Here is a 14,325-nt window from a genome sequence, read left to right on the forward strand (position 1 = left end):
TGGGAGCCGAGTGTACGGGGTGGGACCCGCCTACAGAGATCATCACACTGCAGATAATCTCTGCACATTGGCACATTTCATCTCTGCCCCTGGACACGATTGCACAGCTACACGTCTCCGCTCCTCACACTGACATTGCAGCGACGTGGCTAAACAACTCGGCCCGGACGAGAGCCAAGTCTCGGAGTGATTCATGTGCCCCTTGGACCCGGAGCAGGAGGGTATCAGAGAGCTGCGTCTTTGTATCAAAATATGAATAACCTTTGCCGACTCTGTTAAGTGCAGCCAATCCATGCTGGCAGCCTAATCCCCCTTCTCCCTCATATAATTAATATTAATATAAAAATTAGGTGTCAAGAATAAACCATCCCAACCCTGGAGACTGCTCTGTCATTCATTAAGATCAGGACTAATCTCATTGTAACATGAGGCGTTGGCGAGCCCACACTTGGAGCGTTGTGTATAGTTTTGGTCGCCCTGTTATAGGAAAGATGTTATTAAACAAGAAAGAGTGCAGAAAAGATTTACCAGGATTTTGTCTGGACTTGGGGGATGTGTAGACGAGGACTTTATTCCCTGGAATGTAGAAGATTGAGGGGTGACCTGATAGAGGTGTATAAGAGCATGAGGGGCATAGGCAGGGTGAAAGCGCATCGTTATTTTCCCAGGGAGGGGGAGCTAAAAACAAGAGGGCATAGGTTTAAGATCAGAGGCGAGAGATTTAAAAGGGACATCAGGGGCAGCTTCTTCACACAGAGGGTGGTACATATTTGGAATGAGCTGCCAGAAATAGTGGTTGAGGCGGGCACATTAGTAACGTTTAAAAGCCATCTGGATAAGGACATGGATAGGAGAGGTTCAGAGGGCTATGGGCCAACATGGGCAGATGGGACCAGCTTACTGGGCAACACTGTCGGCATGGATGAGTTGGGCTGAAGGGCCTGTTTCTGTGCTGTGTGATTCTATGACTAACTCCTCATTCTGGTCAACCCCCAGTAAACCTTCACCACCTACCTTGGCCTTAAAAATAGTCAAAGATTCTGCTTCCACTGTCCTTTGCAGGAAGAGTTACACAGATTCTGAGAGGAAAAAAAAACAATCACCTCACCTCTGTCTTGAATGGCTGACCCCTTATTTTTGTTCAGTGATTCTTTGTTCTAGGTTGTCGAACAAGAGAAGCATCTTCTCCATGTCCATCTTGTCAGGACCCCCCCGCCCCCAAGGATCTTGTGCCTTTCAAACAACTCACCTCTCACTCAGGTACATGGATGGGAAAGGTTTAGAGGGACATGGGCCAAACCATGTACCTGAGTGAGAGGTGAATACTCAGTCTTATTTGGGTATCTTGGTTGGCATGGATGAGCTGGGCTGAAGGTCCTGTTTCTGTTCTGTATTACTCTATGACTCTCACTCTTCTAAGCCCTGTGCCTACAAATTTAGAGAGTCCAACCTTTCTTCATAAGTCGAGCCACCCATTCTGGATATCAGTCTAGTAAATGTTCTTAAATACTGTCTTACCAATGCTCTACACGCTGGGCTGGAAGCATAACCACCCTACTTTTGTATTCAATTCCCCTCACAATAACTGATAAAATTCTGTTAGCTTTCCTAATATTTGCTGTACTTACATACTAGTCTTTTGTAAATGTTACACGTTGACACCCACATCTGTATCTCAGAACTCTGCAATCATTCACTATTTAGATTTCTTTATTAGTTGTCCTGCCAAAATGGACAATTTCACATGTCACACTTTATTCTCCATTTGCTAAATCTTTGCCCACTCACTTAATCTATCTCTATCCTTTTGTAACCTCCGCAAGCCTGCCGCACTACCTACTTTCCCAGCTCCCTTTGAGCCATCAGCAGTTAGCAATCATGCCTCCTGTGCTCTCATCCAAGTCACTTACATCAATTATGAAATGTAGAGAATGCAGCACCTGTCTCTGTGGTGCACCGATCATTACATCTTTCCAACCAGAAACTTCATTTTCATCTTATTTTCAAATTCCCCTGTGGTTTTTTTCTGTCCCCAGCTCCATAGCCTTCTTCACTACTACAACCTCCAAATTCCTGCACTCCTCCGATTCTAACCTCTTGCCCATTTTTGAATTCAATTAATCCACACTGGTAGCCATCTCTTCAGGTCCCAAGTTCTGGAATTCCCTCCATGTCATATTCCTTAAAACCTGCCTCCTTGGCCAAGTTGTTGGTTATTGATTCTAGTACCTGCTTACATGAGATAGGGTCAAATTTTCTTCATTTTACTAGGTTAAAGGTGCTATATAAATGCAAGTTGCTGCTAACCCAGCTTCATCTTCAATGTATCTCTGCTCTTCCTCTTGACCACTCCCTGTGGTAGCGAGTTCCATGTTCTCACTTCAGTTTCTTGGTGATCACCTTTTCAATGGTTTTGCTTTTTGCTCTTCCCCACTTTTTTGAGGAACTCTCTGTTCACTTGATTCAAACTTTTTATAATGTTACATATTCCCATTAGGTCTCTGTCAACCTCTTTTCAGCCATGAGTAAAGACAAGAAGAGGACACGGGAGTGATCGCCTGTAGGAAGTAGAAAGAGCCCAACAGTTTCTGCCCTTCTATGCTTCAAAATTTGCCAGGATTTAACATAGGTACAAGGATGACAAAACATGCAAACAGGACAAAATTTTCATCCAAACTCTGGGACAACTTTTAAAATAATAATTAAGATATCTTTATTAGTCAGACGTACATCAAAACACACAGTGAAATACATCTTTTGCGTAGTGTGTTCTGGGGGCAAGCCACAAGTGTTGCCACGCTTCCGGCGCCAACATAGCATGCCCACAACTTCCTAACCCGTACGTCTTTGGAATATGGGAGGAAACTGGAGCACCCGGAGGAAAATTAAGAGTACCCCATGAGCTCAGATGGCAAGAGGAAATCTGCCCAGTCAAACACAAACAAGACTTAAACACCAGCAGGCATTTTCCTTCCTATACTGTATATAGTAGAGATTCTCATGAAACATCCTGGTTTCTTTCATCAGTGTGTTTGCACTAATTGCATTCCCTTATTTCAATGCCAAATTGACCTAACACAGGATGAGATAAAGACAAGTGCTCCTCAACAACTTTTCCGTCAGGCGTATCTTTGCTTACATAATTTGATTGAAGTATTCCTACGTATCCCTACTATGTTATATGTAAATCATGAGTAGAACTTCACCCAGTAGATTGAAAAGAGTGCTTGTCCATCTCTACTACAGCGGGTGGGGGGGGGGGGGGGTGGTATTTGGAAGGGTCTGATACATCCTGAAGAGCAAACATCAGCCCTGCTTCCAGTCCTACACACCAACAGTAGACATGAGCTTTCAGAATTGCACAGCACAGGAACAGGTCTTGTGGCCCACCACATCCATGTGGATATTTTTGCCCATCTACACTAACCCCATTTGCCTGCATTAGGACCGTATCCTCCTAATGCCTTGCCTATTTAAGTGTCTGTCAAAATGCTTCAAACATTGTGATTGAATCTGATTCCGCCACCTCCTCTGGCATCAAGTTCCAGCTATCAACCATTTTCTGTGTATAAAAACTTGCACCTCATATCCCCTTTAAAACTCCTTCCTCTCACCTTAAACATTGTGGGCTGAAGAGCCCGTACTGAGCTGTGCTGTTCTATGTTCTAAACCTGCACCCTCTTGTTTTTTTGATACCCCAACCATGGGAAAAAGATTTTGACTACCTACCTTATCTGTGCCTCTCATAACCTTGTATACTTCTATTGGGTCATCCCTCAGCCTCCTTCACTCCACTGAACATAACACCAACCTATCCAATCTCTCCCCACAGCCTCTCCTCCATTGATTCTGTCTACCCACTGCCTTGGGAAAGCAGCCAATAAAATCAAGGACCCCTCCCACCCCAGTCATTCTCCCTTCTCCCCCTCCCACTGGGAAGAAGATACAAAAGCTTGACAGCTTCTATCCCACTATTCAGACTCGTGAACAGACCTCCTATATGCTAAAGATGAACTCAGTCTACCTCATCATGTTCCTTGCATCTTATTCGCCTACATGACTGCACTTTCTCTGTAACTGCAACACTATATTCTGCATTGTTTTTTTTCCCTTTTGTACTGCCTCGATGTACTTATGTATGGAATGTTCGAACAAACAAAAGCTTTTCATTCTAACTTGGCAGATGTGACAATAATAAACCAATGACCGATGAAGTCCTCCAATCCAGGCAACATCCTCCTATGCGAGGGATCGACTTGAAGTGCCGACAATTCCTTCCCCCCACAGATGCTGCTCGACCCACTTGAGTTCCTCAATCAGTTTGTTTTTTTTAAATCGCCCTCTACACGCTCTCCAGCACAACCACATCTCTTTGTATCTGTGGGTCTTTCCAAGTAGGGATCGGTGACTTGTGTAAACTCACCCAGAGCACAAGTGGGTCTACGATCACCAGGTTACAGACATGCTATTCTAACAGGCATTGCACTTTATCCACTTTGACACAAGTAGACCTGGCTGACTGCACCTCTGTTATACTGGAGCATAATTTATTGGAATTCCTTCCCCAGTGGAACAAAGTGTCCCAAATAATAAAGGAAGATGGGAATGAGAAGAGAATGAAGTGAATTCTCTGATGTTTGAAGCTTTTTGGACTTTCCTAGACCCTGGACTTGGTAATTAAATTATCCTCATGTTCCTTTAGGAAATATTTCTCATTGCTGGGAATTTTGTGAGGTGGGAATCTCCCTACAGAAACTATGCTTTATTTAACCTGTCACCACAGGATTAATCTTTATTAAAATCCAGTTATGTCACTATTTGGAATTTGAAGTATTAAATTGTGGAATTTCACTCGCTTCTCACTCTTCAAAAACTGGAGTTTCACAATTAAAACATTACATTTTAGATTCACTGGAATCCTATTCCCCTCTCACTTCCCACATCCTTAATGTTTCACTAGTCTTATCCCACCTTCCTTCAACTCCTGTCTCTCGATGTCCAACAGAGGACACAATCTTCCAATCCTTCTTCAACAGAGAGGGCACACCAGAAGACTGGTACATGGCAATGTAACACCCTTATTCAAAATAAAGCCTTATATAAATAGTCTTTTATGAGAGAGTTTATCAAATGTCTTCTGAGAAATCCATGTGGTTGACCTCTACTCTGTTCTTTTCATTAACCTCCTTTATTGCCTAGTCAGAGGTAATAAAGAAAGTTAATGAAAAGAACAGAGTAAAGGTCATCTACATGGATTTCTCAGAAGACATTTGATAAACTCTCTCATAAAAGACAAGTTACCAGAACTGAGGTCTATGTATTTACGGGATGAAGGACAGCAGGGATATGAAATGGTTTAAAGGCAAAAGCAAACAGTGGAGGGAAATGCACACAAAGTGCTGGAGGAGCTCAGCAGGTCAGGTAGCGTCTATGGAGGGAAATAAACAGTCGATGTTTCGGTTGAGACCCTTCATCAGTCCTGCTGAGTTCCTCCAGCATTTAGTGTGTGTTGCTCCAGATTCCAGCGTCTGCAGAACCTCTTGTGTCTCAGTAGAAGGAAATGGTTGTCTTTTGAGGATGGTGCAGCAGGTAGTGCTGCTGTCAAAGTTGCTCTGACTGGGTTCGATTCTGCTGTGTGTTGGGTTTGCACATCCTTCATGTGACTATGTGGGTTACCCCAGTGTGCTCTGGCTTTCTCCCATAATGGCGAACAATGATAGGCACTAATGAGAGTATAACAGTATAACTACAGGGAGAGTGTGGGAATAGGATTGTCAGAAATGTCTTACTTGGACCCAACATGAATTTGATGGATTAAACAACCTCCCTCTGCAACGTAACGATTCTAACTTTGGGGAATCTATAAGGACTGTATATCCAATGAAATGTACCAGCATTAGATACCGCTGCAGTGTAGAAAAATGTGACAATCAATGAGCACACATGAAGGTCACAGGAAAATATGACCAAACTATTTTTGTCATGTTGGTTGAAGAATAAAGATTGGAAGCAACTCCACTAGTCTTCAAAACAATGCCACTGAATCTTTTATATCCAACTGAAAGGATAGATGCAGACAAGAGCCTGCAGATGCTGGAATCTGGAGCAACAAACAAGATGCTGGAGGAACTCAGTGGATCAGGCAGTCCAGATGAAAGGTCTCGACCTAAAATATTGACTATCCATTTCCCTCTACAGATCCGCTGAGTTCCTCCGGCATCTTGTTTGTTGAAAGGATAGACGGTCAGTTTAATAGCTTATTAAATTGAGGTACACTCTGCTGAAATTTAAATTGTATGATTCAGTCCCTCAAGTGAAGTTTTATCCCATAGTCTTCAAAGCCAAGAGTTGGGAAATGTATTACCTGTTCAGTTTCTAATGGAAAATTGACATTACCACAATATTTTAATAGACTCTTATGAATTCAATAACTGAGAACTCACAAGTCTCAGCATACTGGCTTGGCAGTATATGCTGGGTCGAAGTCTAGGAACCCCCTGCTTTACGGCACAGTAGGAATATCTTCGACTTGGCTTGGAGTGGCTTAAGAGGCAAACTCACCACCACCTTCTCAAAGCAACTAGAATAGGTGGCAGTTGCTGGTCTTACCCACATCCCCAGAATGAATTAATATAAAACTTGATTGTATATTAATATAAATAATTAATTTATATAAATTAATATAAATATAAAATAATTAATATAAAACCTGAGTCAGATGAGTCAATCTATAGGGTCCTTTATCCATACAACGTTCAGGTTTAGTGAGCTTTTAGTATTGCACAAGTTCTACCTTCTCAAAATAATAAAGCTTGTATACAGGCCACTGATCATTTACTTGCTTAGAAACAGATTAGGCTGCTAGATAATGTTGACAATTACAGAGGTTCTTAACTAATGGGAATTACGGCAATTAGAGATTTGAACATAAGCTTTGAGGTCCAAATACTTCAGTAAACTGGGGTCAGGGAAAGTTCCTGTAGATTGGAATAACTTCAGAATTGTTTCAAATATTTAGAACCATAAGGCTGAAATAATGTTATGATCCACAAGTTTAAAGATAATACCAAGATAAACACAAGGGTAAGAAATATGGAGGATGCTCAATACAAGCTTTTCTTGATGAGCAGCAAAGATTGGTTATGTTTGGCAAATTAAATTTCACTTTGAAAAGTTTGGCGCACAGATCAAATACTAAACCTTTTCCTAAGTCCACATACACTACATTTCACCAACCACTAGCATTACTGCTTCTGATTTGCATGATTGCCCCTTTTGAAATGTGTGTCTGGTCACAATCACTTTCTCTTTGTTTACATATGTGGTAACCTCAGCCTTGATGACTAACTTTTATCTTACCACAGAGACTGAGAGTTTTGATGGAAGGTTCTGACATCCACCTGAAACATTACCCCGTGTCTCCACAGCTTGAGTTGCTGAGTATTACCTGTTCTTTCTGTCCATAGGGTTGATCAGTGATTCTCACAAGTCTTGGTGGATACCAACTTGAGTGAATAAAGTTTTTATTTGCATCTTTTCATGAAAGAACTTGTGTTTATGTGATATAGTCCTCAATAGAAGGAAACTTTTTCATTGTTCTACATGGCTTCAACAGACGAAGATAGAGCATTTTATTCTCTTACTGAGAGGTTAAAGTTGACTTCTTCCATTATTTTCTAAAGCCAAAGTTATCCACTTAATCCCCCATCGTTAATGAGGAAGGAAGAGGAGAGCTGGTGGCACAACAACCTTCATGTTTTACATTTAATATGGTTTGAGAAGATGAAAATTAAGATTCTTCTGCATCAATAAGCAGAGCGGCACATTACAGTATGACTGCAACAAACATGGATGAAATGTTCTCCCATGTACGACAAAATCAAGAACTGCTGATTGATTAGGAAAGACTAAGTGCAAGTATCAGAATTTATTTATTAGGCCGAATGAACTGGGGAGCTAGAACACATGATCCTGTGATTAGAGTCCAACATGAGTTTAATCCCGAGCAAGGACCTGCACCCACAGCAATTTGTCCACTGCCACAACAGCAGATGCAATCTCACTGGCTCTTCACTCTGCTTTGGAGCACTTATAGACAACCGCAAAACATACATCAGGCTGCTGTTCATCGACTACAGCTCAGCGTTCAACACCATTATCCCCTCAGTACTAATCAACGAGCTTCAAAATCTGGGCCTCTGTACCTCCCTCTACAATTGGATCCTCAACTTCCTTATAGGGAGACCAGTTAGTGTGGATCAGTCATCACATCTTCTCTTCGCTGACAATCAACACAGGAGTACCTCAAGGATGCGGGCTCAGCCCATCGTTCTACTCTCTCTGCACTCATGACTTTGTGGCTAAGCACAGCTCAACCATCATCTATAATCTCACTTATGACACCACTGTTGTTGGTAGAATCTCAGATGGCAACATCAGCAAGCAAGGAACTCAATCGGCAAGACCAAGGAACTGATTGTGGACTTCAGCAAGGGGAAGTCGGCAGAACACACACCAGTCTTCATTGAGGGGTCAGCGGTGGAAAGGGTGAGCAGCTTCAAGTTCCTAGGCGTCAACATCTTGGAGGATCTGTCCTGTACCCAAAACAACAATGCAATCACGAAGAAGGCACACCAGCTCTTCCTCTTTAGGAGTTTGAGGAGATTCTGTCACCAAAGACTCTTATAAATTTCTATAGGTGTATAGTGGAGAGCATGTTGACTGGTTGCATCACAGAGCCTGTTATAGAGGCTCTAATGTACAGGATTGCAAGATGCTGCAGAGGGTCGTAGACTCAGCCAGCTCCATCACAGGCACAACCCTCCCCACCATAGAGGACATCTTCAAGAGGCAGTGCCGCAAGAAGGCAGCGCCCATCACAGAGGACCCTCACCATCCGGGACATGCCCTCTTTTAGTTACTACCATTGGGGAGGAGGTGCAGGAGCCTGAAGACCCACACTCAATGATTCAGAAACAGCTTCTTCCCCTCTGCCATCAGATTGCGAATGGTCCATGATCACTACCTAATTATTCCTTTTTTTTGCACTACTTATTTATTTTTGTAATTTATAGTAATTTTCTGTCTTTGCACTGTACTGCTGCTGCTGCTGCAAAACAAATTTCACGTCATCCACGTCAGTGATAATCTGATTCTGAATGATGGGATTGCTCCGACAGGATTTATAAAACATTAAGAATACCAAATACAAACCTTAAGGGGAATTATTTCAACACCAGCTGCTCCATTACCTTCAATTTTAATAGTCAATGGTTTATAACTATCTGATCACCATTAAAAGTGCAATTTCTGAAACAGTTTGTTTCACAGATTACGATCCCCTTTACTCAAAAGTGGAAGATTCAACTTTGATGAATGAAGTTGTTTAGAAACATAACTTTTATTTCCAAATTTGCTCACAGGAGGCATCAATAGGAAGACCAAATCCTGTCTATGTCTAATTGCCCTTGAACTGAATGCCTTGTCTGGGCATTTTAGAGGACAGCCAGAAGACAGTATATCTTGTGTGTCTGGAATCACAAGCAGGCTGAACTAATTTGAATATTTATGGACCAATGAAACTGGCACCAGCATTGATTCATGCTTTTTCTCCTCCAGATTTATTTGAACAGAACAGCCATTCGAGCTTTTGTGATGAATTTGAACATTGCTCCAGGCCTCCAGTTTTTTTGCACAGCAACATAACACAATGCCAGGGTACTCCAGTTGTATGATATCTTGTAGGTAATAAAATAAGAAAAGGTACAAAGTGGTTTGAGTAGAATATCCCAGGACAGAATTCCTGATGAGCTGAAAAGAGATAAGCGGGTTGTGAACAGGGATGGAGGTAGCATCAATCCAGATAATTATGTATCTTTATACACAAGAGAAAGGTGAGGGACCTTCATATACGGAAACTATTCTTAGAGTTTGAAAAAAATGTGATCCAATTCTCAAATTTATCTGTGAAGGTAATTATAAATATTCTCCATGTGCAATCAACTAAACCACCAGATTTGACAATTTAACTTGTATTTCACAAAATACAATAAATTCATCTTCTATCCAACAAGACCCATTCTCTTGAATATTTGTACATTAGATATCCAACAGATTCAGCTGGGAACATTCCCAGACCTTGTTCATCACCTAGTACAAAGAGGAAGTTAAGATGCTGATGCAATTCCCAAGTTTACTAGCCTCTGGGTGCACGCCTGTCAAAAAGACAAGAGTATAAACATCCTTTCAAATCCCAGTGTGGTTCCCTGCAGAATACTATGTGTTATGTATTTTGTTTGGATATCTCTGCAGCAACTTTGTGGCTTGTTTGGGCGTCAAAAAACCAGTCTGTGTCACACCGTCCACATTTGCCTTTGCTCTCCGTTCAGCCTGCAAGACAGATATTTCCATTAGACACCTAGATAACTGCATCAGCTTTAATTTGTATAACAAACTGCCAGGGATAAAATCTCATCCATTGCTTTCTACTGGAATGCCAAAAAAAAGTACTGGATACGCAAGTGTGTCAATATGTGCAACGGTAGTATAACTAACTGGTACAAGGCACACTGCGCAAGCGAGCTTCATGGTGCAGGAATCACTCTTTAAAAATTAAAACCTCAGGTAAAAGATATCCACCTATAAATTACCCGACATTTGCACCAACAGCATTTGTGTCATCTGCACACGCTACCTAGCCCTGAAGCACACTCTATTAATGTAAATAGAATAACAGGAAGTTCAAAGGAAGTGGAGAATGTGCTGATGTTGCTATATTGCATGTTTAGTGCTTATGGTCAGGGATGAAATTCTAGGCAATCTTCACTGTGGATTCTACCCAAAATCCCCATAAAAGCACTTTTGTGAATGGCATTCACAGCCGTTATACAATATAATATAATAAGACTGCACATAAAAGATCCTCAGTTCCTTTCATCAATTCATTGTAAATGTAGTTACCCATTCTATAAATAAATGACTTGCAGATTTTAATGATACAGAGAACCAACCAATGGATTTGACTGCATAGAATACACATTAGATTTAATTGGTTGTGAGGTTGTTAAATGCAGTCTTTCCTTGAATGCAATGGTACTTAAAGACAATAGAAAAGGCAATAAGTACTCCTATAATTAGAAAGGGAACCACAAAAAACATTATCCCTTAAGTGTCATTAGTTGCTCTTAACTCTCTTGAATGCTGAAATCTATCCAGCTGGTGTGGTAACATATTACAGGCCCTCAATCTCTCCGCTGCTTACAGCAGTGCCTCAAGAGTGATCTGAAGTATACAGTACCTGTACCAAACCCACTTCTCCCACTCCCCTTTTGGACAGTCCAGTGAAATTAGAATTACAGACAACTTTATTCTAAGCACACTTTCACTAACTATAACACACATAATTCTTAAATTAAGATTACCTCTGCTTTGGCTGCACAGTCACAAAATGCCTGGATCTCCTTGGCACAGGCCACCTCACTGAAATCATTCTGCTTCCAGCAGGCCATCATCACCGACATCTCTGTTATACACGTTGCCTCTGTGAATTATTAAAATGTACCTTTACTGAAAATTAATATCAAAGAAAAATGAAGAGGAATCATTATTTTAAATGCTAGGCATCCAGGCGTTGAAGGAGATCATTAAGTGATGCTGTATATTAAGTGAATGCTGAAAACTTAATTACAGAGCAATGGAGATAATGAAAAAGACAATCTTGCATTAAGACAGACCAGGATATTACAGAGCGAGACAGCTAGTGATCTGTTCAGGTATAAAATTGAAAGCCATTACAATGTATAAACTTTTCCACACTGGACCTAATCCAAACATAAACAGGCTATTTATCCAGAATCTGGTCCCAGGCAAACACTCGGACAAACAATGCAACGCTTTTAAATTTTGTCCCATACAAACCCACCTTTAACCACAGTTTTCCCTTTCCTCTTCCAGTCAAACCCCCAGCTCTCCATCCCAGAGACATCATGTGCACCTTTCAGCATCACCTTCTCTCACAGCCACTCCGACAACAACCCTTCACCTTGAGGTCTTGCCTCACAGCTCCTGCTTGCTAACAGAAAACTATCAAGTCCTGAGCCAGCTTGGCTCAAGGACTAAGCACATTTTTCATAATTGACCAGAACTGGTAAATACTTCTACATCCAGCAAGCTCTATAGACGATCAGATAAGTGCATTGAATGTGCATTTATTGTTGTAGTGTGGAACCCCACACAATAAAATCCCATAAACAGAAATGAAATAAGTGATCAGAAAATCAGATTTTTTAAAGTGATGTTGAACCTTTATCCACCCAGAATAAAGTTTCCCTAGGTAAATTGTGCTATCAATCATTTCTGTTCCTCTTCTTCCTTCATCCTGCCAGTTTTATGTCCCAGGCATTCTGCCTTTGCAATTCCTATCTCCTGCATCCAATTTTTGGTCACCTATCCTAACAATCTTGGTGTTAATTTTGTCTGTGCTCCTGTGAAGGGCCATAAAGATGTTAAATCCAATATATAAATGCAACACCTGTCTGGAAAGAATGAACAGATTGAGGCTCCTGAACAGCGATAACAGAGGTCTTGAGAAGATTATGAAGGCTTTGATAGGATTGACAACTATTTCTACTTAAAGGCAAAATCAAAACTTTAGGATAAAAATACAAGATATTCACTGGGAAACAGAACAGGAACTTCAGGAGAAATTCTTTACCTGAAAAGGAGTTAGAATATGGAACTGTTTACCACAAGGAATAGATCCGGGGGAGAAAAGAACAAAAGCACGTGTTGAAGGAGTGACCTCAGGTTGAACGGGTGGAGGCCCAAGTACAGCTGTCATCAATGGTAGGACTGCCTGTTTTCACTGCTGACCGTAGACCTGTGGTTTATGACCTATATAACCCACCACCCACCTCCTGCCCTATCTGTGGAAGGGGCCCTGGTTCCAACACTGGAGGTAGTCACCTTGGACCTGACTAGAAACAAGTCGTCCTCAAACCCGCAGGTCAGATCTCTGCTGATTCTCAAGTGCAATACCGAGGCAACACTTTGCTATCATCCATCTCCTGTTCTCTCTCTAAGGTGGGCATACAAGATCCCATAATGATCATAATGTACAATTTATGTCCTTTCTGTGTTGTCTGTACTTACGTGCTTGTGATGCTGCTGCAAGCAAGTCTTCATTGTACCTGTACCTCACCGTACTTGTGCACATGACAATAAATTCGACTTGACTTGATCCCATGATATAACGTTGCAGCAGAGATGCTGCCCTGGCCAACACTTATCCCCACTGTAACATCACTAAAGCAGCAAGGTGATACGGGAGCATGTAATATGTATTGGTATTGGCTTATTATTGTTACATGTACCGAGGTACAGTGAAAAGCTAGTCTTGCATACCGTTCATATAGATCAGTTCATTACAACAGTGCATTGAGGTAGTACAGGGTAAAACAATAACAATGCAGAATAAAGTGTAACAGCTACAGAGAAAGTGCAGTGCACATAGACAATAAATGGGATAATATAATAATCTGTGAGATCTTACTGTGCACACACTGCTCTATAATAGTGACTACCCTACAGAAGTACTTCGGAGCAGCCCGAAAGATAGGAGAGAACTGCACAACTTTTGTTTAAAAGCTCGGCGGCACACACACATTGATGGAAGTTTTTATATTTTGTTTCCTCTGCCAGTTCTGTGCCCAGTACCCCCACCGGGTCTGCAGCCCCAACCCCGCCCCTTCCCACTCTCCCGTTTCCTTCCCTTCTGTTTCTTTTCCACCCTCCCTCCCTCTTCCTCCCCTCCTTCCCCACTCCCTCCTCCCCCCTCCCCCCTCCTCCATCCCCCTCCCTCACTCCCCCCTCCCCCTCCACTCCCCCTCCCTCCACTCCCTCCCCCTCCTCCACTCCCCCTCCCTCCCCCTCCCTCCACTCCCCCTCCCTCCCCCTCCCTCCACTCCCCCTCCCTCCCCCTCCTCCCCTCCCCCTCCCTCCACTCCCCCTCCCTCCCCCTCCTCCACTCCCCCTCCCTCCCCCTCCTCCACTCCCCCTCCCTCCCCCTCCTCCACTCCCCCTCCCTCCCCCTCCCCCACTCCCCCCCCCTCCCCCTCCCCCACCCTCCCCCACCCCCACTCTCCCACTCCCCCTCCCTCCCCCTCCCTCCCCCTCCCTCCCCCTCCCTCCCCCACCCCCACTCTCCCCCTCCCCCACTCCCCCTCCCTCCCCCTCCCCCTCCCTCCACTCCCCCTCCACTCCCTCACTCCCTCCCCCCTCCACTCCCTCCCCCTCCTCCCCCCTCACTCCCACTCCACTCCCCTCCCC

At 42.8% G+C, this 14,325-nt stretch overlaps 1 protein-coding gene across 1 annotated transcript; it reads right to left on the minus strand.

Annotated features, from left to right (window-relative positions):
- Window positions 1–9,381: 9,381 nt before the first annotated feature.
- Window positions 9,382–11,972, minus strand: chchd1 (coiled-coil-helix-coiled-coil-helix domain containing 1). The gene is made up of 3 exons (XM_052041362.1): window positions 11,921–11,972; window positions 11,421–11,539; window positions 9,382–10,389 (listed from the first exon to the last, which is right to left on the minus strand). The coding sequence occupies exons 1-3, from the start codon at window positions 11,970–11,972 to the stop codon at window positions 10,276–10,278; spliced, it is 285 nt and encodes a 94-aa protein (XP_051897322.1). The 3' UTR covers window positions 9,382–10,275.
- Between the last annotated feature and the right edge of the window lie 2,353 nt (window positions 11,973–14,325).

This window comes from Pristis pectinata, chromosome 30 (genome assembly GCF_009764475.1).
Source record: "Pristis pectinata isolate sPriPec2 chromosome 30, sPriPec2.1.pri, whole genome shotgun sequence".
Classification (NCBI taxonomy): Eukaryota; Metazoa; Chordata; class Chondrichthyes; order Rhinopristiformes; family Pristidae; genus Pristis; species Pristis pectinata.